The sequence below is a fragment of the Cololabis saira genome, chromosome 1, assembly GCF_033807715.1.
Source record: "Cololabis saira isolate AMF1-May2022 chromosome 1, fColSai1.1, whole genome shotgun sequence".
Taxonomy (NCBI): Eukaryota; Metazoa; Chordata; class Actinopteri; order Beloniformes; family Belonidae; genus Cololabis; species Cololabis saira.
The window spans coordinates 41,365,561-41,390,356 of NC_084587.1; the positions used below are offsets into that span (position 1 = coordinate 41,365,561).

Sequence of the window (24,796 nt, forward strand, 5' to 3'; positions counted from 1 at the left end):
TCCCCCCCCGCCCCAGGCTCTCGGGGAGTAGATGCGGCAGCGGCTGCACCGTCGGCAGGAACGTCCGTTCGGTCCGCTGGCTGAAGGAGAGAGAGTGAGCACTGGGCAGGACGGGAGTTTGAGTTCCGCGGGCTGCGGGAACCCTGCTGGGTTTGTGGGGGCTATACTGCGCCTGACCCCCCTCCTAGGTGTCGTAAACTTACTATCTCGAGCTAGGCAGTGGGGGTCGTAAACGGACTCTCTCGGCCAAGATCACCAGGAGGCACATTGCAGCCGATTTTCAGCTGAGCAGTTTCAAAGTTGAATATACACATTCACAAAATGTTCATACACATTTATAAGTCCAGAGTTCACATGGGCGACGCCCAACACTAGTCTAGAAGATACAAACGCATGAACTCGTTTTTCTGCATCACTCTACGAGAGGATTTTTCTAATTTTTGCAATATTACGAAGATGGAAAAATGCTATTTTACAAATTTGATTAACATATGGTTTAAACGACAAATCCGAAAACAACACCAAGGTTTCTCACAGTTGCACTGGAAGCCATTGCAACATTGCGACATTGCATATATAGTATAAAAAGTTTGAGCCCCAGAACTGACCCTTGAGGAACTTACTGCAGGTAAACTGGTCCATCAGGTGTATTTGAGTGGGGTCATGGTCTTTTGATGTAGCCTCAGGACTCTTGGTACATCAGTGATGGTTGTTGTGGTAATTATTCAGCCCTAGCCTTCTTCAGCAATATTCCTCACAGGAGCAGCGACTGTACTCCGAGCCTCTCCTAGACAACTGAACTTCCCTCACTCATGAACAAGACCCTGAGATACCGCAGCTAACTCCTGGAGGGGACATTCCATCTTTGTCTCACTGAGAACCCTGGTCTCGGATGTGGAAGTGCTGATACTCCCTGCTGCTTCACACTTGGCTGTGAACCACTTAAAAATGAGCTGAATATTGCAGGGCAATCAAACCCACAGGACCACACTGCTGGGATTCCGGACTGTGGATGAGGGGGGCTCCAGCATTCTTGTAGCCACAGGTCCAATCGGCCACCTCAACAATGGAGGAACACGGAACATGGCCAAATCAATGTCCATGATCTCCTTTAAGACTTGAAGATGATAACTTATGGCCTCTTTGTCAAATTAAAACATCATTCAACAGATTCTAGTCGCTTATCAAGGCCATTGGGATGTTCTTTCATGTCTGTCAGTTTGTGGAACCTGGAACAGCATGATACCAAATCCCCGGTAGAAGCCACCATGTTCCACTAGTGAGTCTCTTTGGATTAATGCTTAATCCTGCAGAGAACACAAAGAAACCGAAGATCCGGAGCCACCAAACCAGAAGCCGAAGCCAGCATAGAGAGGCTCGGTGAAGGTGGTGCTGAAGGTGTGCAGGTGGACCAGAGCATCAGTCACGCTGTAGAAGGACAGCGTGCCGGCGGGGAAGTCCACATACACGGCTACTCTGTTAGAGACGAAGGACGGAGCAAGCATCCGGCCTTTCTTTTGGTGCTCGATGATGTAGCCGCGATCTGAGCAGCTCAGAGTCCACGACTGGTGGTTCTTTCCAAACAGGCAGTCTCTTCGATTTCCTCTTTTCCTGATGCTCTTGTAGCTCACTGCCACATGAACCACGCCTTCCCACTCCACCTCCCAGTAACAGCAACCGGTCAGCGCATCCGTGCACAGCAACTGGCAGAAGGAAAACCTGTTGGGATGATCGGGATATGCCTGATATTCCCTGACCGCCCTCACCTTCTTCTTGTCGTCAGACACTATGAGCTGTTTATGAGCCGTGTTTGTGTCGAGAGCAAGTTCACAGAAATCTGATGGAGAGATGAAAAAGAAAATACCATCTGATTCTTATTTCTTCTATCTGCTATTCTTTTTCTCTGGCTGAAAAAACACAAGCAGGTCTGACCTTATGGGGGCATCTGCTGGGTCGACAAATGAGCCACCACACTGTGCTTATGAGTTGTATAAAGAGAACTGGACACACCCCCTGTGTCATATTGGATCATGTTGGTAAGAATGTCCCCCAACCCTACCTGATCCAAACATTGACAGATTCTACATTTGACACAAACAAAACAATTTTGATGAACGACTCACCCCCACTGGTAATTTTTTAATAAAAATAAATATCCTGCCCATCCCCCTTCTCCTCTGGTGTTCACCAAGGCTCTGTCCTTGGACCACATGCGAATGATACCCAGCTCTATCAGTCCACCAAACCCACGTCCATCCTCTCTCCCACTTTGCTCTGATTGTTTAGAGGGAATAATTCAACTTCTTAAAACTTAACAGTAAGGATACTGAACATCTACTCATTGGCAACAAATCCAGCCTATCAAAATGGAGTAACTTCCCTATCTCCATTGATGACTCCTCCGCTTACCTCCCCCAGTGTAAAGACTCTGGGTGTCATCCTCGATAATGAGCCATCAGCCATTTAGCTTATTTCCATCAGTGAAACATCTTCATTCTCCATTCATCCCTTCCACCGTTGTGGTACTCGGCTTGGTCACGTCGCATCTTATTTACTGCAACTCCCTTCTGTTTAGGATAACCGCCAAGTCCATCCATAAAAGTGCAACTGGCCCAAAACCCTGCTGCCTACATCATCACCAGAACCTCCTCCATCATTCATATAACACCTTCCTTGCAACAGCCCCACTGGCTTCCTATCAAATTCTGTATCGAGTATAAGATTCTGTTTATCAACATCCTCACCTGCCAAACCAGTCTCGCTGCCAGTCCTGAAACGCAGATTAGCAGAGTTAGTGGCTGCTAGACTCTCTGCTGGTGGGCCAAGGCCGGTCACAGTTGCCTGCCAGGCTCTCAAGCAGCGGGACGAGCGATGGCGTCAAATTGCTAATATAGCTGCTTCAGGCTGTTTTACCACGTTTCAGACCAAATCAGAAATGAAACTGCAGGTCCGGATCCCGACCCCAGTGGTCAGTAAAGGAACAGTGGATTTTCCACATTCCTGTTTGTGCAACAGACTCTCTGTTCTTCCAACCCCATATGGTAAGAAGTGCTTTTCCTACAGAGTGGCTTTAAAGTATTTGATGGTAATTCTGAACTCAAACTCACACTTCTTCAGTCCAGGTTTCAGCCTCTGCTCTCCACACTGATCCAGCCTGGGGGAAGAAGGGAAGAATCTTTATCATAAACCTTTCATTCTGACCGAAGACTAGCATGGAAACTTGTAAAATGTATATCTTCAACAATGTCTTGGATACATTTACAAAGGATGGAATGTGTCTGGTCAAATTTCAAACAAGAATATGAAAAGAAGCTTCTAGGCTGTTAAACCCAACAATATCGTACAACCCTGATTCTAACGAGGTTGGGACGTTTGATGTCATCAACATCTGTAAAACGTTGGAACGGGGGAAGGTTTATCGTTGTGTAGCCTCTCCTGTTCTTCTGATATCTTTCTAGTTTCAGGAGAGGAATGCTGTCCCATTCCTGTCAACCGCAGAATTCTAGCTGCTCAAGAGACTTGCACCTTTGTTGCTGGATTTTAGGTCCCATGATGCTCCAGATGTTTGCTGTCGGTGAAAGGTCTTGACAGCAGGTAGATCACCTGGCTGTGAAGGTTAACCCCCCTTCATGAGCACTGCACTCTTCACAACACAGGCCTTGTCCTCTCCTCAGCCAAGAAGATCTCTGTCCAGAGAGTTCTCCACGTGTTTCTTCAGGGGTGGAACAACTTACCAGTGGAGACGAGAGCAGAGTCGTCCCATTTACAGTGGAGACAATGTTAATCAGCTTCCAGGACATCCTTTTTTCGTGAGCTGCATTCTAACTGGTCTTGAATCCCGTTTTAGCACCACTTCCATTAGGACTGACAGAAGTCATATGTACATAACTGACCGTCCCTTCTGTGGGTCGTTAGCATCTTCTATCCACTGTCAGCTCTTTACCTGGTTTCGGTCACATGAATCAAACTGTGGATGGTTGTGAAACCATCTAGTAAGAGATTAAGTCCTGCGTCGTAGATGTTTTTCATGTTTGACGTTTGCTCTTCAAACCTCCTGAGAGCGCAAGCCACCATTATTGTCTTCAGGAGACTGATCCTGGAGATGCAGATGGACCTGAATCTGGACCTGATGAGATGCTCTCTTGTGTTGGTCCATGGGTTTGTTGTGTAGTTTTTCCGATGTCAAGGTCAGACATTCCTTGCTTATCTGGGCTGCAGAGATGATGCTGCTCAGTTCCTGTTGGGGGGTTTTGTCCTTCAGGTGATCCGTTTTTTGTCAGAGGGTGGTGCTGGCTTGAAACGGACAGGTATGTTGTGTTTGGAGAAGATGCTTCTGGGTTTCTAAGACACTCCTGGCATTTATGCCTGTCTCATTCTTCTTCCCTCCATTTGGTTTTTCTGAAACGCCCCACCCATCGATCTGAGCTGATGAATCCTTCAGGATAAAACATAAACAAAAAAAAGAGGTCCAGTTGCCCTGTTTCAAACCTTTGGAAGAAGCCTCCATGGGTTTTTCAGCACTGAGGAAGCCTATCCAGATGTTCCAGCTGCCCACAGCATGGACACTAATGCATCTCCAGACCATCAGAGATGGTTCAGAACTGAGCTCATAACCAGTCGGATGGTTCTTCTCTTCTACGGTCTGCAGGACATGCCTCCATGGTCTCCAAAAACAATTCCAGATGTTGATTCATCCGACCACAAAACAGTTTTCAATCTTTCCTCATAACATTTAATGATCTTTGCTCCAGAGGAGATGTCAGTGTTCCTCAGTCCATGAGAGAATCACATCTGGTTTTACTGCAGAGCTCTCTGAGGACCAAAAGATCACCAGCCTTGTCCCATCCATCCATCCATCCATCCATCCATCCATCCATCCATCCATCCATCCATCTATCCATCCATCCATCCACCAATCCATCCACCAATCCATCCACCAATCCATCCACCCATCCATCCACCAATCCATCCATCCATCCATCCATCCATCCATCCATCCATCCATCCATCCATCCATCCATCCATCTTCCTCTCATCCAGGTTCAGACAGTGGGTGCAGAAGTCTAATCAGAGGTTCTCCTCCAGCTCCTCCAGAAGTTGTTCCCAGACTAGATGATGATCTCACCAGTGTTTCCTAGATCTACCTCGAGGCCTCCTGCTGGTTGGAGGTTCCTGAAACACCTCCTCAGGGAGACTTCCAGACACCATGACCACTGGAACCACCTGAGGTGGTTCCTCTGGATACAGAGGAGCCTCTCTTAAAATTGAGACCTTATTTGCTTCAGCCTATGTTCACCGCTGGTTGGACGACAGTGCAATCTTACTTGAGAGTGTCCAGTTTCCAGTTGGGATCCTCCAGTCCAGCAGACAGGAGTTTCACTCCAGACTCTCCAGGATGGTTGTAGCTCAGGTCCAGCTCCCTCAGATGAGAGGGGTTGGAGGTCAGCGCTGAAGCCAGAGAAGCACAGCCGTCCCCTGTGATCATACAGCCCGACAGCCTGCAAAGACACACGCCAACACACACACCTAACTTCTAGCCACGTTCACCATCTGCCCACCACAACAACTCAGACTGTGTCCACGGAAACATGACAAGAACTGTCACTGACCATCCGAAATGATCCAAACATTACCTGAGAACCTCCAGTTTGCACAATGGACTCTCCAGTCCAGCTGACAGCAGCTCCAGTCCTGAATCCTGCAGGTCGTTCATGCTCAGGTCCAGTTGTCTCAGACATGATGATTGACAGCGGAGAGCTGATGATAACTCGCGGCAGCTTTTCTGTCTCAGGCCAGTTTGATGAAGCCTGATTCAAAAAGATTATGTCAATAATTAGAATCAACATTCCTGGAGAGCAGGGGAATCCCTGATGGTTTAAGTCTAGTTTTTGGGTGTGATAAGCGCAAGAGTGGCATACTCAAAGTTAGTAGTAAAACACAACGATGATAATTTGACTGTTAGCAACAGTAACTAAGGGGCATGGGGCTTACTGACTGGTCATTTGTTGTTTTTTTTCCTCCCCACCGCATCTGGCTGGCATGTTTTTGTGAGGGTAGCTCACATTAGCTACCAAGGGAACACGGGGAGAACATGCAAACTCCACACAGAAAGGCCCTATCGCCAACCCCCCCCAGGGTGTGGGCGCTGAAGTCATGGGGGAACTTAACACGCATTCAGCGCCCACAGCATCCCTCTGTTCGATCTGCAGGGTCTGTTTCTACTTTTAAGAGCAAGCTAAAGACTGAGCTCTTTAAAGGAGCACTTCTGCATCTAGTAAACTTCTCTGCTCCTCAAAATTAGTTAGAAGATCCAGCTCTTTGCAGGACTCAGCACTGAGAAAGCTGCATGCACTTATGACAAGATGATCGCATGATGGTGTCTTTTTAGAAGTAGCTTTCTTGTATAAAGGGACTGTTGGGTTGGGTGAAAATAAAAAATAAAAGAAATTCTAGCATTAGCATGGCAGAACCTTTGTTCAACTAGACTCAGCAGTCTAACCAGCACTGATCCAGCTGGACCCTCCTATGGGATTTCTTGCTGGTGTTGTTCTCTCAGATGTAAGTCATGATGAGGCATTGTGACACCGTGGTTGACCTGAAAGTCAGCTTCCTACCCCCTGCAGAAGCGACACTTTGAAAGTAGCTTCAACAATGAGGCATTGTGACACCACCGTGGTTGACCTGAATGTCAGCTTCCTACCACCTGCGGAGGCGACACCTTGGAAGTAGCTTCAACACAGACTTGAACCACGAGAACACCCTAGGGGGCAGTGTTGGGACCTAACGAGTATTTTCCCGTTACGTTAGTAACGAAATTAGTTTTCTCTCTAAATTCTAACGTAACGCATTACTTTTCCCATTTGGTAGTGGCGTTATCGTTATTATGAATTAAATTGGTCCGTTAGTTGCGTTAGTTCCGTTATTTTCGGTAGTTTCTTTACAATCCAATTCCTCCTCCTAGTCCTACCAAAACAAGCAGCAGCAAAAGAGCGTGGAAGTGAGCTCTCAGACTAACATGAATCTTACAGAGAAAGTGATGATGATTGGTTAACACACTGGGTAACTTCCGTGGGTAAGCCAATCAGAAACAGAGTTGGGCGGGCCTTTGCCTTTCAGGAAGCGGCTGCACACACAGCATGCACCCAAGCGCACACACCGCCCGCCACACATAAACAACACTAAACGAAGTCAAACTAATAACGGTGCATGATGACGGCGAGCGGCGAACAGACACCAAGCGTAGCTACAATGGAAGACAGCAGTGACAATGACATCGGGTGCTTTGCAGGATGGAAGTATAAACATTATTTTGAATTCATTGAGATAAAGGACGGTAAAAACATTGTGGTGAAATGAGTGAGTGGGTAGAGTCATCATTCATGACTGAGTCACTATGATGTCAGAACAGGTCAGCACAGGAGCTGCAATCTGACAGTTTATTTTATTTTTTATTTTATTTTATTTTTTCATATAATTGTTACACTGTTAAAATAGTGGAGTTGTTAATTATTTGTTACATACCCAAATGAGAGCAGTTGCTGCTTACATATTTGTTACACTGAGAAAGGGAAATAAAAAGTATAGTTAAGTTAACACTATGCTGCTAATAATTAGTGTAGACATCTTATTTCATATTGCACAGCACTACTGTGACTGTCTAACTACACTGTTTGTTTTGAAGGCCAAGTTGAGGCTACAATAAATATTCCTGTCAAGATTTCTAAACATATCTCTTGTGTTTTATTGTTCCACTACATAAAAAAAAATATTTGTATGTAAAGTAAAGTAAAGTAACTTAGTTACTAGTTACTTTTATAATTGAGCAACTAGTAAAGTAACTAATTACATTTTCTCAGCACTAACTATAACTATAACTAGTTACTTTTTAAAAGTAACTTCCCCAACACTGCTAGGGGGTAATTTAGAACTTAGTGACAGTCATGCCAAATGCCTGATAATGACATTTGGCCACAGATCACATCCGACTGTAAATTGCTTTTCGTCTCTCACTTGGTTTGTTTATTCCTGCCTTTTGTGCTTTGAACTTACTGTATAAAAGTCCTGTTGTCAAACCACTCTGGTTCGGCACACCAACTCAGACCCGATCTGTGCTGGTCCGCTCACCGCCAGCTACTAAATAAAACTCTCAACACCACAGCGGATTCCTGAACTGGATTCTATATTATTCCTCAACAGTCGCTTTGGATAAAAACATCTGCTAAATGACAGTAGTAGTAGTGGTAGAAGTAGAGGTAGTAGTAGTAGTATTAGTAGTAATTATGATGTATTGTCAAATTAATAAATCTAATTTCAGAGATGGATGATTTCACTCAGAGTGAATCATTTTCATCTTAAACTGAGTGTTCCTCTCTTGTATTTTAGCTGGTATTTTTTACAGAGCACATCATAGATGACTGTGAGAGAACGAATGACCAACTGATATAAAATGTGTAACATACCTGAGAAGTGTTTTGGGTGTTTTGATTGTTCAAAAACTCCAAGTGGCGTTTGGCCTCAAAAACAGCTTCATGGGCTCACCTGAGAACCTCCAGTTTACAGTGAGGACTCTCCAATCCAGCTGACAGCAACTCCAGCCCTGAATCCTGCAGCTGGTTCGTACTCAGGTCCAGTTGTCTCAGACATGATGACTGAGAGGAGAGAACTGATGAGATCTCCGAGAAGTTTTTCTGCGTGAAGCCACGTAGGTTCAGCCTGAAACAAAACAGAGGAAGCTTCTGTCATGGTCTGAATGATCTCAATGCCAGACAAACCCGGCCACATGCTTCCTTTCTCTGACTGGTGGTTTGTCTCTCCAGTAGTGTCCAGAGGCGGTTTCTTCTGCAGATGCAGGAGTGTCTGAGAAACTCACAGGAGCATTACGGCTGCTGACACTCCTCCGCCGGTTGTTGAAGATGTAACCATTGAAGTGTTTAAGTGTGCATTCACATGTTTTGGTACGCAGCGTGGTGCGCCCTCGGTTCACACCAGATGACATCCAATCATGTTTCGGTTTGGTTCAAGTTCACAAGTGTTGTTCTCACTATTGTCACGTGTCCCACAAACAACCGTCAGTGCTGTCACTGGTCACTATCAGTGTTGGTGGAACATCATGTTTCCATCACAACCGGCCTGAAGGCAAGAGCTGAAATGCAGTCCACATGGCTGGCCAGGCTGCATTTATAGGGGAGTAATAGTGACTGGTGTCTGATCTTTGATCACACTTACTTTTAATGTCCTTTCACCATCTTCCTGCATAGATTCAGTACTGACTGGTTACAGCAGGGTTACGGACTGGACTGAATGTAAGTGCTGCTCTTCATCGTGAGGATGCTTCCCATGAAAGTGTCAATAAAGGTAAATGTAAACTGGGTCCTGCTTGGATCATGGAGTAAACTTTAAGAACAAAACAACCAAAAAAAGAAATGTGATCACCTCCATGCGCTGATGCTCAATCAGCTTCACATAAAACCATGACATCACCTCACCTGAGACTCTGCAGTTGACAGTGTGGACTCTGCAGTCCAGCAAACAGCGGCTTCAGTCCTGGACCCTGCAGGTGGTTGGCGCTTAGGTCCAGCTCTCTCAGACCACAAGACTTGGAGTCCAGAAGGGATGAAAGTATTTCACAGCTTTTCTCTGACAGATAACAGCCAGCCAGCCTTAAAGACAGAGATGGGCAGTCTCTCAAACTCCAAAGGACTATTAGACCAGCCAATACAAGAAGAAGAAGAATACCCACAACAAGTAGAAGCTTAACAAATAAAATATAAGCTTAAATGTAAAAAGTGGTAAATAGTCCAGAGTCAAGATTTGAAGATGGAAAGAATCAATACTGCAAATGTGAGAGAATCCCAGAGGTGGTGATAAGACAATCAGTGCAGATGCTGAAAAACCAGAGATACATGATCAGTGGACAAAGTCCCATTACATTAAATTGTATTTAACAGATGCTTTTAAGTGACTTTCAAAAAGTCAAGAGTTCCCCTAGAAGATCACCTTAAACAGAAACGCGCAATAGAAACTGCTGGGACAAATGAAGGAAGAAGAGAGACATGGATGCCCCTGCTCTCATAGCAGATTGTCAGGGGGTTCTGAAAGTCTGGACTGAGAGGGTCTTGTTTGAAGGAATGGCACTGCCTGGCGATGTTCTTGTGAGGAGCAACCTTGAATGTAAACCTGTTTGAAGGAGGCAGATGGGAACCAACTCAGACCTCACTCTGCAGGACAGCAGAAGTCATGTAAATATGATTCAAGTGCTGGTAGCAATTAGGTGACATGAATCTTTCTTGTTTCACTAAAAAAAACAGATGCACCACTGTGTTCTGGACCATCATTAATGGTTTCACAACTCAAGCTGGAGGACTTGCCCTGCACCAGGACGTTGGGGGCATAGTTGGTTAGGTATGGCCTGGTTTTCTTTTTGTAGTAAAATGCAAATCGGCAACATCCGGTAACTTGTATAACCTGGTCAGAGATGGATACTTGGTCATCAGCGATAACAGTTTGTAAGGTGTGATAAATGTAGAGGCGATGTTGATTTAAAAGTCCTGGTGGACATGAGTATGGACATGAGTGACCAAGACCTGGGTCTTAGTGGTTTAATTTAAAATACTGTTCCTTCATCCACTAGTGAAGAGATGTCAAGGTCATCTGGTCTTATTTGCATAGCAGTGATATCATGACCTGGAGCAATGAAGTCATATAGATCGAAAATACAGGCGGACGCAACACCTTGCTTTCACCTAGCTAGAGGTGATGAAGAGGGGTAGATAAGCAGTGAATGTGGGCAAAGGAACTTCCTGCCTCGAGATTACATGAACAGCTGCATTTTGGACTAACAGAGGTTTATGGAGAGACTTGACTGAAAGGTCAGACAGAAAGAAAAGAGAGTAATCAATAGTGGGAAGTGGCAAAGAAATGAGAAGTGGAGGTTGGGATTAGAAATGGCCAGAGGTAGTGAATGATCGAGGTGTGGTAGGACAGCAGTTGGTAGAAATATAGATATGGGTGTCGTTGAAAGTTTTTGTTAAACATGTATGTCAAACTTCCAGAAGATGTGACCAAAAGAAAGCAAGTACATATTGATAAGCAAATGTACCAAGACTGAGCCTCGGGGAACTCTCAAGGTCATGAGAAAGGGCCGGGATTTAAGGGACCATAGCTGAGTGTGAGTGGGACTGAACAGTTATGATTTAAACCAGAGATTTCAGTGATCGTAAGCTTGTCAATGTGAATGCTGTAAAGAAATGGTGCCAATGGCCGTGTTCAGATCCAGAAGGAGAAGAACTGGTAATAGTCCATAATCAGCTGCCAGGAGGTCGTTAGTGATTTTAATCAAAACTGCTTCGATGCCGTGGAGAGGACGGACACCAGAGTGGTGTTGTTTCTCTGATTCTCACTTAGGTCAATATTAGCAAGAGACACAATCCCTTTTCAAGATTTTTGGAAAGGAACTGGACGTCACTGGGGTCAGAATCAGTATTCTATAGAAGGGCAGTCAAGAAAACTGAGCTGAAAGGCGAGAGGACACTTCCTGAGGAAAATAAATGATAACAGTGATCAGAAAATCTACGGAGGAAAGGAAGGCTTATACTGAGACAGGTAGAAGGCTTGAATTTCTGGTGATCTGAGGGTTCTCTTATGGGGTGGAAGACTAAAACAGAGAAGCAGGTCAGCGGGACTGGAAATGGAACCACTGGAAGAATTAGTTGAATTGATACATTCTAAACATGAGTTACAGTAAATATCTGCAGACTTCTGAACACCTACATAAGTTTCTTGGAGGCTTTGACCACTGGAAGCAGCCTCAGAAGAGCCTCCTCTGAAGTTTCCACTGAAGAGTATTTTTTGAGGTCAAACACCTCCAGATCTTCTTCTGAAGACAGTAAGATGAAGACCAAAGCTGACCACTGAGCAGGAGACAGTTTCTCTGTGGAGAGACGTCCTGAACTCAGGTAGTGCTGGATCTCCTCCACCAGAGAACCATCATTCAGTTCATTCAGACAGTGGAACAGATTGATGCTCCTCTCTGCAGACAGGTCCTCATTGATCTTCTTCTTAATGTACCGGACTGTTTCCTGTCTGGTCTCTGAGCTTCTGTCTGACTTTATTAGCAGGTCCCTTAGTCTATCCTGATGGGTCTCCAGTGAAAGACCCAGGAAGAAGCGGAGGAACAAATCCAGGTGTCCATTTGGACTCTGTAAAGCCTTGTCAATGAAAATCCTGTGGATCACTGTTGGGGTCTTCTTGCTCAACAGTTGTGGAAGATATTTCAGGGACATTTTTGCTGGCAAGCCTATGACACTTTGGTTGTGCTTAATAAGTGACATCCTGACATGAACAGCAGCCAGAAACTCCTGAACACTCAGGTGGACAAAGCTGAACATCTTTTCTCTCTCCTTCCTCCCACGCTCTTCTCTGAAGATCTCTGTGAACACTCCCGAACACACCGACGCCTCACTGAAATCGATGCCACTCTCTCTCATATCATTCTCGTAGAAGATCAGGTTTCCCTTCTCCAGCTGCTGAAAAGCCAGTTTTGCTAACGACTCAATGCACTGAATGCTCTTCTCTGGACCATACTTGTCTTTGGTCAGATCGATCTGGAAAACCAGGAACTCTGTGTACATCTCAGTCAGGGTCCTGGGCAGCTCTCCTCCCTGTCTGGTTTTCAGCATGTCCTCCAGAACCGTAGCAGTGATCCAGCAGAAAACTGGGATGTGACACATGATGTGGAGGCTTCGTGATGTCCTGATGTGGGAGATGATTCTGTTGGCCTGGTCCTCAACTCTGAACTTCTTCCTGAAAAACTGGTCCTTCTGAGGATCAGTGAAGCCCCTGACCTCAGTCATACAGCTGATAAACTTTCGAGGGATCTGATTGGCTGCGGCAGGTCGCGTAGTTATCCAGATGCGAGCAGAGCGCAGCAGTTTCCCATTGATGAGTTTCCTCATCAGAACCTCTGTTTTAGTTGACTCTGTAACATCCACGGAGCGAATGTCGTCAACATGAAGGTCCAGATGAAGGCGACTCTCGTCCAGTCCATCAAACACAAACAGAAGTTTGAATTTGCTTTTGTCGTAGTTGCTGTTTCCTGATGACTGCAGACTCGTAAATATGGAATTAAGAGCTTCCTCTTTGATGTCCACAGTTTCTGGGATGCATTCATGAATGAGCTGTGCCAAAGTGAACTTCTCCCCCTTCAGTGGGTTCAGCTGACGGAAGGTGAAGGGGAAAAGAAGATGTATGTCTTGATTGCATCTCTGTTCAGCCCAATCCAGCACAAACTTGTGCACGAGGAAGGTTTTTCCAATTCCAGCGATTCCACTGGTCAGGACAGTTTTTATGGGTCGGTATTCTCCAGAAGAGTGTTTGAACATGTCTCTGGTTTTCACTGGTTTCTCTGTTTCTGCTGGCTTCCATACCCTCTCAATCTGCCGGACTTCATGCTGTGTGTCGATGTGAACGTGACAGCCGGCTGTGATGTACAGCTCCGTGTAGATATCAACCAGACGCTGTTTATCTGCTGCCCAGCCTTCTTGTGCGCACATGAACTTATCCTGGAAGTTTGATTGAAGCATCCGTTGGTAAGAGGTGATGGAGAATGTTTCTGGAGCTGGAACCATCGCATCTGTGACAAACAGAAAGAGGAATGCTTGAGCTAAACTGATGTAATAAATTTATATTGTGTTTTTGAACTGGAGCCGGGGTCCATTGCTACAGGTTATTCAGTCTTTATACAAGAATTTGGTCCATAAATCAGCAATTCAGGGTCTTTCTGTGGGGATCAAGGCTAGCCTTTGACACTGAGGGTTCCTTTTGCAAGATTCTTCAGATGGTTGTTGGTGTACACTGCCTTAGTTTTTAGGTAATCACTCAGCACGTTTACATGCAGCAATTAAATCGGGTTGCAGATCGGATAAGACATCGTTCAGACTTTTAAACTGCATGTAAACACCTGTCCTGATCTAGTTCGGACCTATGTGGGACTGACTAACCCGATTCATTAATCAGGTTGGAGCACCTAGATAACCCAGTCGCAATCGGGTTGTTAACGGCATGTATACGGGGACATAGATATTGCAGTCTGCGCATGCTCGAGAATTTCCCCCGGGTGGGGTTTTCCCCCGGGGGAGGGGATTCACCCGGAAGTGAAAGGAGACGGCGCATGCTCAGTAGTAGCACCCTGGGGTGTTGTCTGACTGCTTCAGGGGTGTCGTCAAAAAATTACCTATTCTGACATTTCATATATATATATACCGTATTTTCGCGACCATACGGGCGCCGTGTGGAGAGGCATACCCTCAGTTTTGTGTCATTTCTGTATTTAAAACACACACACGGCGCACCGACCGAAAAGGAGCCGTCAATACACACGCGCGCCGCAGAACACACACACAAGCACACAAGTGTGCGTATTTAAAAATAGAGCGGGAGCAAAACTTTGTTTGATTGTAGGCTACTTTATTTCAGTTTTTACATTAATCAAACCCATCAATGTCCTCATCCTCTGTTTCTGCATTAAAGAGCTCCGCTAAATCAGCTGTGCCAGTCCGAAATTCCTCGCTGTCAGAGTCACTTTCCGTGCCGTGCGGCGCCTCGGAAATGCACGCTTTTACAAAAGCTTGCAAAATAGTCCCAGCAGACACGTTAGCCCACGCATCAACAATCCATCTGCAAACTGTGGCATAACTTGCCCGGCGCTGCCTTCCACTCTTGGTGAAACTGTTCCCCCTCAGTCATCCATCGCTCCCACACCGCTCGCAGCCTTAAGGCTGATTTATGGTTCCGCGTTAACCAACGCAGAGATTACGGCGTAGGTTACGCGGCGACACGCACATACGCTGCGCTTCGCCGCGTACGTTACGGCGTAGGCTCTGCATCGATTTAACGCGGAGCCATGAATCAGGCTTCACTTTGAACGGCCGGTTCACACCGGCCGTTCAAAGTGAAGCCGGCTGGAAAAGTCTCTTTAGGCAGTCTTTCTTTTAAAAATCACCATAGTTTCTGTCCATCAGCGTGGCAACCAAGCACAACAGTGAACGATGACTTCTACTCTGGTGCAGTTATCGTGTTCAAGTTATTGATACTGATGAAACATTCCAGCAGCTTGACCCCTGCAGGGACACAACGACGCCTTGCGGAGAATTCCAGCAGCGCTTGACCCCTGCAGGGACACAACGACACCTTGCAGATTGCTTTTGGCCTCATGTCCCCCTTAAGACATAGACATGCAGGTTCCAGTTCCTGAAGACCCCTGCCGGGACATTGTCACGCAAGGTCCGGCATCTTGCATCCCTGCCGAGACTTCCAGCCCCCACAGAGACAAGACCATATACGGGCTTCCTGATCCCTCAGGGGTGGTCCCAAAGCTAAAGGGTCACACCTCTGACTGGCTCTCACTGGGCTGGTTTATTCCTGTCATTGTTGATTGAACTTTTGTATAAAAACCCTTTGATCAAACCAATCTGGGTCGGCACACCAACTTCAGACTTGATCTGTGCTGGTCATGCCCACCGCCGGCTTACTGATTAAAAACTCTCTATACCACGAGCGGACTTCTGAACTGGTTTTTGATAAATTCTTCAACAATTTGGTGCTGTGACCCGGATGACAATAGACCTTCGATGGAAACTCCTTTTCCAGAACAACGGCACAATCAGCGACTCTATCTAAAATTTTAGAGGTAAGGGATCCACTTGCAAAATCCCAAATTATTGTTGCTGAGTTGTTGTCGAAAGTCTGTGAATTGGAGTGCCGGAGAATGGTTGACGTCATCCTGAAATTTTAGGTAAGTCCGCTGTGTGGTTGTGAGTAAGGGGTTATTGGGAAAAGTTATTGTAGAGATGTTTAGGAATGCTGACAATTTCATAACACTTGAATTTGATTGTGTTGCGAGAATGCTTTGCTTATCCTGCCTTAGAATTTGACTCGCTCTTCTAAAAAGGTTTAATGTCTCGGGTAACATTAAAGAGAGAAATGGCCAGAACGCCATGGTTGGTCTGAGTACCAAAAACATTGTCCGGTGGGACTTATAGCATATGCAGGACGTGGGGTCCGTAGTGTTAGAACACTGATATATTTGTGAGAAATAGACATATACTGTATGTAGAGGAACTGTTTTTATTTTATAAGTGGGGATGACACGCTCTCCCAAATGAGGTATATTTCATTTCTGCAAGAATCGACTAGCTCTTCTTGCATCAACAGGAATGATTTGTATGCTCTGAAGTAGACTGACGGTTGGAAGAATTAGCAAGTGATTTGTGGGTAAAAGTGAGTGTAATTGAAAGTTTTTTGGAGGGATCTTACAGTAAGAAAGTGGAAAGTTTTTGGGAAGTTTTTCAGTTCTTTAAATACATGTATGGTAATCACGGTACCGATAGTTTTATTTGTTAGTTTTGTTTGTTACTTAGTTAGTATTAAATATTGTTAAAATAACTAAAAGCACTTCAAACTCCCTCAGATCTTTGGAGGGATGAAAGTAGATGCCGTAATGCAGAATCCCAAATAGCTTCGCTTACTGATCAAAATAAAAAAGCTGATGGCTCTACTAGAAGGATTTAAAAACACAACGCAGACAAAAATGAAATTAGAGAACCAGTTAAATGATATCAAGTTACGATGACACTTCTGATGACGACTGGATTTTACAAAAATCCAAGATCTGTTGCCTACAAAATTTGGAGCTAAATAATAGTAAGAGATTTTAAATAAATAAACAAAAATGGCTAGAGGAAACAGCTGTTACACTAACTTTGCCACATGATTTGAAAAGTAAAGTACTTGATGCGCAAAGTACTTGATGCTTGTAGAATTCCCTTTAATCCCACAGCTGTTGCCAAAATCACACCAGAGCAAGCTCAGACCTTTTTACAATATTCATTGCCTTAACAGTTCAAAGGGAAGTAGTTGATAATCCCAGTGAACTTTATGCTAAAATAGGGTTGACAGCAAAAGAGAATTGTGGTCTGTCACAGGATCAGATTGATAGATTTCCTCCAGGGTACATGCAAAATATATATTTGCTAATTGCCCTCAACAAAGGGTAGGGCTGGATAACGCAAAAAAAAGAATCTGAAATGTATGAAAATACTAATGTTTGCCAAAAGTGTTTCCTACACAGGTTGAGCACTGAGAGGAGGCGCAAAGGAACCAGCCAATGATCATTCACACCAATCCACATGTCACACGTCTTAAACAAAGAAAATGGGAACGGCTCCCATTGTGGTGAGCCAAATCAGAGCATCCTAATTTACAAAATCTTATCCTGCCTATGGTAACTTCATCATGTAAGTGCATGGAAATCGGTCTCTGAGCGAACTCATTACCTTACTTAAGTAGAAAATTTGGTTATGTATACTTCACTGGAGTAATTTTTTCTCAGACGGTTTTTACTTTTACTCCTTATATTTTCACGCAATTATCTGTACTTTTTACTCCTTACATTTTAAAAACAGCCTTACTCTATTTCATTTCGGCCTTTAAAAACTATCCAGTTAAATTGTGCCATCCGGATAGAGTGAATTTGGTTGTGGTCGGATGAGAAGTATAAACATAATTGGTTTGTATGTGTCTGCTCTCTGAAACACATGTCAATGCTCAATAGTGCAAATATATGGTTCTTTAATATATTTGCATTATACTAAGAGGCATTCATTTTCAATGGCTTTTAGCCTTAATGGTTTTTCCCCCCTTATATTACTTTTACTTTTATACTTTAAGTATTTTTGAAACCAGTACTTTATACTTTTACTTGAGAAATTTTTTTTGAGTTGATACTTCAACTTCTACTGGAGGATTTTTGAACTCTAATATCTATACTTCTACCTGAGTAATGAATGTGAATACTTTTGACACCTCTGTCTTTAACACTCGTCCTGACCTTTCCTGTTTTCTTCACTGACGGCTCTGCTTATAAAAATGACTTCTGAACTGGTTTTTGATAAATTCCTCAACAATACAAAATAAACGGGACTTATGCATTTGCAGTCAGAGCGATGCAGTGCGGTTTTTAATTATATTTTACTCTGGGGTGTCGTGAGATTTTATTCACTTTTGAAAGGTGTCATGACTGAAAAAAGGTTGAGAAAGGCTGTTTTAGACAGATTATTAATAGGAAAGCAATGAGAATGCACTTTTTTCCTTAAAATGCTGTCCTACACGACTGATTTGGTGCCCGCCCTAATAAGCCTCGTGCACCCTCAGAATATTTTCTCTGGCGCCGACCCTGCACCACAGCCGGCGTCGTTCTTCTATCATCACTGCAGTCAAAAGATCAGTTGTTCTTTTCATAATCAGCACTAAAAGCTACATAATGCACGAAATGTAGGCTGCTGTAGCCTCGTCGAGGTGCTCGGACGCCATCTTTCTTTCTTGTTGTTGTTAAGCGGAGGTCAACCGGAAGTGGCTCTTTGTTGAAACGGTTACCTTGGGTACAGCGCCACCTAGCGTCACGGAGTCAGCCATGCTCTGGTTACAAGTGAATTATTCAGTCTGATTCAGTCTGATCTCTGAACAGCATGTATACTCAGACAAGTGATCCAATCTTCTGCATGTCATTATCTGATACGATCTGGAACCCGATTGAACTGCTGCATGTAAACGTACTGAATAAACCCTAATTTCCTTATCGCCCAAAAATTATTATTTCAGTTTTCTCTTTGCTCAAATGGAGGAATCTTTGTTGCATCTAGTCATTTACATCCTCGATAAATTAATATAATAAGGTGATATAACTGTAGTTATTTGGTGAGAGTTCTAGATAGAGCTGGGTATCATCTGTATAAGCTGTGAAGATAAACTCAGACTTTGAAGCTGTTCTTGCTGTAGATAATAATGATATTATGACACCTTGTGACAGCAATGTTTTCAACTTTTTGATGAAAAGAAAATAACACCCTTTTGGGATAGGAGGAACTCAGGAACGTTCAAGGGGTGCTTTGTTAGCCCGATGGTCAATGGCTCCCGGTAAAACTCCAACCCAATTCAAAGTTCTGTTACTTGTGTATAAAGTCCTAAATGTCCAAACTCCTGGTTATCTCCAAGACCTGATAGTTCGTTATGTTCCTAACAGTTCTCCATTTTCAGAGTGCAGATTTACTTGTAGTTCCTAGAATATACAAATGTAGATCTGGATGCCGGTCTTCTGCTATCAAGACAAGAACCATTACTAGAGAACCAACTTAAAACCAAACTTAAAACATTTCTGTTTAGTAAAGCCTATATTTAGTGTAAACTCTAGTGTGTTAGGGCCAGTAGTCATAGCTGCAGCTACTGGACAAGACTAGAGCAGCTGGTCTTAAACAGAGGTTCCTCCTAGATGTGCTGCTATGGAGCTACGCTGATGTGATCATGTGGGACACCAACACGATCCACTGAGCGGTGCCCATCACCCATGTTTCTCTTTCCTTTCTTCAGATCAACCCTTGGTTATTAATTAGAAGTATGTCATAACCATAATTGTTCTCCATTGTTCTGGACCAAGACTGGGTAAATGATAATTTAATAACATTTTAACTACGATTAACTCAGTTATATGGAAGTTTTTCTCTAAATTCACTCTGCCTTCCTACATTCTGTATTCTGATTTTCCACAGCTGGAGCTTTCTGTTTTGTTTTGTCTTTTGTAAATGATCTTGGACCACAAGTGTTTTTGAAATAAACTGTTCAAAAGATCATCTACAGATTCTGTTGTTACCACTAATCTTGATAGGGCTTCATTCTTATATATTTGTGTTTCTTTCTATGGGGCATGAGAAGACACTGTTAAAGGGAACCCTGGCTATTAAGACATGTAGGTCTTAAAAGATAAATGTTGGTATCAATCATAACAATGTGATAAAAAAAACCTTTTTGATGTCTTTGTTTTTATAAAATTTGAAAATATAATCTAACTCGTAGGTCGCCATTGTTGTTTACACCGCAATGCATTCTGGGTAGTGACGTCAGTCGGTTGCACCTGCTGGCCCCCGTACACTGTTGTGACTGTTCAACAAGATAATCCAGAGGATAAACATGTCATCTGTTCAGCCATTTCAATTTGAACCCGAGCGCAAGGTCAAGGAGGAGGACAACACTGAAAACATATCTCAAAACGAGCCAAATGAAGACCAAGAAAGACGGGATGAGGCGAGAGTGGGACAAAATCCATGGTGTCTGTGCAGCAACTGCGTCTTGATGCCAACAGAGAAGGAGAGCGTTTGTTGTCAAGAGCTCATGTTTTTGTCAGCAGCTGTTAGCCGTCCTATGCTTTATAAATCATTAGGACAGTGGCGCCGCCAGGATTCAATTTCGTTGTAGGCACAGAAACAGTCCGTCCACTGCTCTATACGGCTAATTTCAGGGTCCCACTCGGCCTGAATATTCCACTATCCATTAGGTAGAGGATAGATTGGTTGGCTATTCAGAGTTCAAAGTTCAAAGTATTTCAAAGATCTTTTTTCCTCCAACAAAACTTTGCAGTGACACGCACGGCGCACGTTATCCAATTACAGATATGGTGACATTATTATGCGCAGCTCCACACAGATGCAAACATAAACATTATGGTGTTGGCGCACCCAGAAACAGATGAAAACACAGCTAAACAGGTGACGGCGCACCAGAAACAGATGAAAACACAGCTAAACATTAAGGTGACGGCGCACCAGAAACACAGATTCAAACACAGCTAAATATTAAGGTGACGGCGCACTTACATTATGTTTTTGAATGTCATTCTGACAGGTTTTGGTTTCATGCTCAAATATAAGAATCCCTCAAACATGTTAAATGATGAGCAGATTAGAAGGGGGTGGGGTTAAAGGTCTATTCTTATAGAAGACAGATGTTTGGTCTTTCAGAACTATCTTACATACCAGAGTCCAGCAGTTTTACCTTCAGATTGAGGAAGAGGAGCCTGACTTTGAGAGGAGGAAGGTCCACCGTTGTCTGAAGTTTCACCAACATCACTGACGTTCTCTGACAGAAATATGGATTATGAGAGTGAAACTGGTGTAAACTGGATGATTAAGATGCAAATAATTTCAATTATTTTAAGCCAAGAACTTAAATGTTCTTCTTTATGTTTCTATACATGCAGGCGGCTAATTCCATTACTCCACAAATGCTGCATACTGAGGCTGACCTTGATGTCTGGCGTCCCCCTGATGATCAGGAGGACCACTTGCATTATCCTTGTAGTCTGTAGACAGAAACATCTCTGGACTAACCTTCTGGTGAGGAGCTGCTGGCAGACAAACTCTGCAGCAGGTCGTTCCTGCCGATCCTCTCTAGAAGCTTCCTAGTCGCCCCCACAGCTCCAGGAAGTCTGTAGGTCTGGACCATCAGGTCCACGGTGTCCGTCCTGTTCGCTGTCTGCAGGTGGCTCTTCTTGATCGCTGCGAGGCCTTGAAGGCTGTCGGCCTGCTGCAGGAACCACTTGAACTTATCAAACTCCTCATTGTCCAGATCTTCCAGGATGTTCAACAGGTCTGCTGGCGTCATCACACCTCCCTGATGAAGTCAGAGAAACTGTTACCTTCCAGGTATTCACGTCTGAGGTTCTGTCCAGTGACCCAGTGATGAAGATCTTCACTGCGAGTTCCAGGGAGTCTCCGGGAACAACTTATATTTGATTTTTATCAAGTTTTAGTCTTAATGACAGTAGGACAGAGGTTCCTAATCTAAAGTGAGTTTCTCTCATATCCCAAAGTTTTATATGAAATCTGGTATCTAAATAAAGGAAATGTGAGATTCCAGCAGAAATGTAAAATGAAGTTGATATGTTATATATTTATATATATGTGATCCCTGTTTAGTTTGTTTTGATCCTGCTCTGCAGCGCTTTTAGTTTGTTTTTTTTGGTAAATAAACCCTTTTTTCGTTGAACTCCTGCCTCCTGCCTCCTGCTCTCCTGCGTTTGGGTCCACACCTTACACCAGACGGGATAGAACGGTCCGACCACAAATGGAACCAGCGGGAGAATGTGTTTCCCTCTGGATTTCCCTCTGGGAAAACAGGAGGTTGCTCGAGGAGAAGTCCCCCTTCTGGGGAACACGCCTGGCTCGGGGAGGGCCCCGGAGCTTCCAGGCTCTGGAGCGACGGCGTCGACGTCAGCCCCAGTTAGCCGCTGTTCCGGCGGTGGTCTCGGGCGCGTCGTCGGTGGTGGTCCCGGACCCCCCGCGTCCAGGCCCCGCGCCAAGACCCAGGCCTAGGCCTCGGGGACGCACCCCCGTGCGTTCTCGCTGGTCTGCCCGGCCTCGTGGGCGACCCCCGGGGCTGTCTCTCTGGTCTGCTTTGGCCGTGTGTTGGCCTGCAAAAATGATCCTGGTGATGAATCTGGTCTTCTACCGGACTCTGGTTTCTGATGGCGAAACACCAAAGATGAGACTGATTCAGTTGTTTTTCTCCTTATTCCTCTTTGACAGCGAGTTCAGTTTTTGTCAGTGGTCATCCCTACACCTGGAGTTCTGCTTCAGTCAAAAGTAGTGTTTTATCAATGTGCTATTGAGAGATCTAATTACATCTTTAACAAAAAATGAAATAGACCAGAGGTGGACAGAGTACTGGACCCCAGTACTTGAGTAAGAGTACAAATACTACTGGTCAAAATTTACTCCGTTACAAGTAAAAGTAGCTCAGTCAAAATATTACTCGAGTAAGAGTAGAAAAGTACTTGCTTTTAAAGGTACTTAAGTATCCAAAAGTAAATGCTTTTAAATTTACTTTAAGTAAAAGTAAGAGTAAGAGTAAGAGTAAATTTCTTATTTTCCACATCAGTAAATTACTATATTTTTTAATTTTAATTTAATTTTAATTTAATCTAATTTTTTTATTTTGTCTGTGGTTTGTCTGTGCCCTCGTTTTTTACTCGGTCGAACTCAAACATTGAGTTAAGATACGGCCAAGGATTTTGCGAAAGTCCCTGCTCCGAGTCCGGCTCAGTATCAGACTCAGACGACTCAGCGGATTGTCTTTCTTCTCCTGACGCAGGCGTAGCCATTGTTGTCTTCACTTGTTGCAGCTCTGTCTTGACAAACGCAGGCTACTTTGGCGGTATCGTTTTGAGGAGGCTTGACGTATTTCCGCTTTACGTACATCCCAGTGGAGAGCGTGCACTGTGATAGGTTCCTCCTTTGACAAAAACAGCTTGTGTCCAATAGGATTTTAGGGAAGAAGAAAAAAGAGCAGACCTGAAAGTAACGAGTACTTTTCAGCCTTCCTAGAAATGTACTCGAGTAAAAGTAAAAATATTTGTCTTGGAAATGTATTCAGGTAAGAGTAATAAGTACCAAAGAAATCTAATACTCAAGTAAAGTACAAATCCTCTGGATATGTACTTAAGTACAGTACTCAAGTAAATTTACTCCGTTATTGTCCACCACTGAAATAGACAAACAAAGAATCTGTTTAATATTTAACCCGATTTCAAATCCGGTGAGGACTTTGATTTTTGTCAGGCTGTTAAATCCACCACTTCCTGTTCAGGCACGTAACCGAGCAACAATGATTTAAGCATGTTTTCTAAACTAGATTTAAATTCGATTCAATTTTATTTATATAGCGTCTAATACAACAGATTTTGTCTCTAGACGCTTTCCAGAGATCCAGAACATGAACATAAACATAAACATAAACCCCCGAGCAATTATTACATAAACAATGGCAGGTAAAAACAGTGGCAAGGAAAAACCCCACTTGGGGGCAGGACCAGGCTCATAAGACTGGGGGGGTCGGGGACGTCAGCAGCACACAGCAGGCATGTGGAAGCAGCAGTGGGATGACCAGAGGTGTGGGGGGGGGGGGGGGGGGGGCAGCTTCCGCCAGCCAGGCGGAAGCAGCAACGGGAAGATCAGAGGGGGGAGGGGACCGGGACCGCAGGCCAGAATGCAGCTCCCGAGGCTCCGGCCTGCAAACATGCACAAAAGAGAAAAAAGGGGTGCCAGCACAAGAAACTACAGGAGCGATGGACAAAAACGATAGCTATGAGATATATGAAATGATTTTTAAGTAAAAAATAGGATTCTGAGAGTGTCCAGTCCCTCTGTGAGGTCCTGATGAGTCCACTCAGGTCAGATAGGTACTGTCCAGTTTGGGTTTAGATGTCTTCCACAGCTGCAAACATGTTATTTAGTCTAAAACCAGCTCTGTTCTGTAAAGCTGCTGTTCTGGGGACTCGGGGTCCCTGCTGCTCTGAAACTTGGATGTTTGGACCCTTTTACATGCAAGAAATCATTAAATAATTCACTGATGCAGCCACATCTCCAAGTCTTTACTTTAGAGTTATTATATTAAGTCTTATCCAGTCACCTGGTGGTTTAAACATGTTCCTACAGACATTTTAGATACTAAGTTCCACAGCAGAGTAATGATTTGAAGGAGGTGAATAGAACAGGTCAGACAGACGGTTTGAAACAGTCAGCAGAGTTCTGAAGCACAACTAATTTAAAAAAGAAAAAAGACACTCACAAACCCTGAGCTGCCGTCTCCTTGACTACATCTTCGTCGTCCTCCTCCTCAGATGGACAGAATGAATATGGAGGTGCTCCAGCAGGAAGTTGAAAAACAGGAAGGCTCCACGGTCCACCGTTTACCAAACAGGAAATACTATGCTCATGTTTCCTCACAGTTCCTCATTTATTAAAAAAAGTGAAAGAGAGGAAATAACTGTTGTTTTATATAAAAACACAGAAACCTCAGACATGGGGACCAGCAGATGAAGACACTTGGAGTCTGAACTGAACAGGCCTGAAGTCAGCAGCTCGTTCAGACTCCACCCCAAACATTTCTGACCCGAGTCATGAAAGGACTTTGA

The 24,796-nt window shown here is 44.2% G+C and overlaps 1 protein-coding gene across 1 annotated transcript; it reads right to left on the reverse strand.

Annotated features, from left to right (window-relative positions):
- Nucleotides 1–1,061: 1,061 nt before the first annotated feature.
- LOC133445885 (NACHT, LRR and PYD domains-containing protein 12-like) lies at nucleotides 1,062–24,753 on the reverse strand. The gene is made up of 10 exons (XM_061723396.1): nucleotides 24,451–24,753; nucleotides 21,213–21,495; nucleotides 20,878–20,961; nucleotides 11,770–13,630; nucleotides 9,486–9,659; nucleotides 8,539–8,712; nucleotides 5,634–5,807; nucleotides 5,325–5,498; nucleotides 3,108–3,154; nucleotides 1,062–1,837 (listed from the first exon to the last, which is right to left on the reverse strand). Exons 2-10 carry the CDS (start codon nucleotides 21,484–21,486, stop codon nucleotides 1,302–1,304), a joined length of 3,498 nt encoding a protein of 1,165 aa, XP_061579380.1. The 5' UTR covers nucleotides 21,487–21,495; nucleotides 24,451–24,753; the 3' UTR covers nucleotides 1,062–1,301.
- Between the last annotated feature and the right edge of the window lie 43 nt (nucleotides 24,754–24,796).

What these genes read in the sequence shown, in the direction of transcription:
- LOC133445885 (XM_061723396.1), bottom strand. Translation starts at nt 21,486, where the DNA reads ATGACGCCAGCAGACCTGTTGAACATCCTGGAAGATCTGGACAATGAG. An exon ending in TGTAAACTGGAGGTTCTCAG is followed by an intron (nt 5,808 to 8,538) that starts GTGAGCCCATGA and finishes TTTTTGAATCAG; the next exon opens with GCTTCATCAAACTGGCCTGA. An exon ending in TGGAAACTGGACACTCTCAA is followed by an intron (nt 3,155 to 5,324) that starts GTAAGATTGCAC and finishes TTCTTCCCCCAG; the next exon opens with GCTGGATCAGTGTGGAGAGC.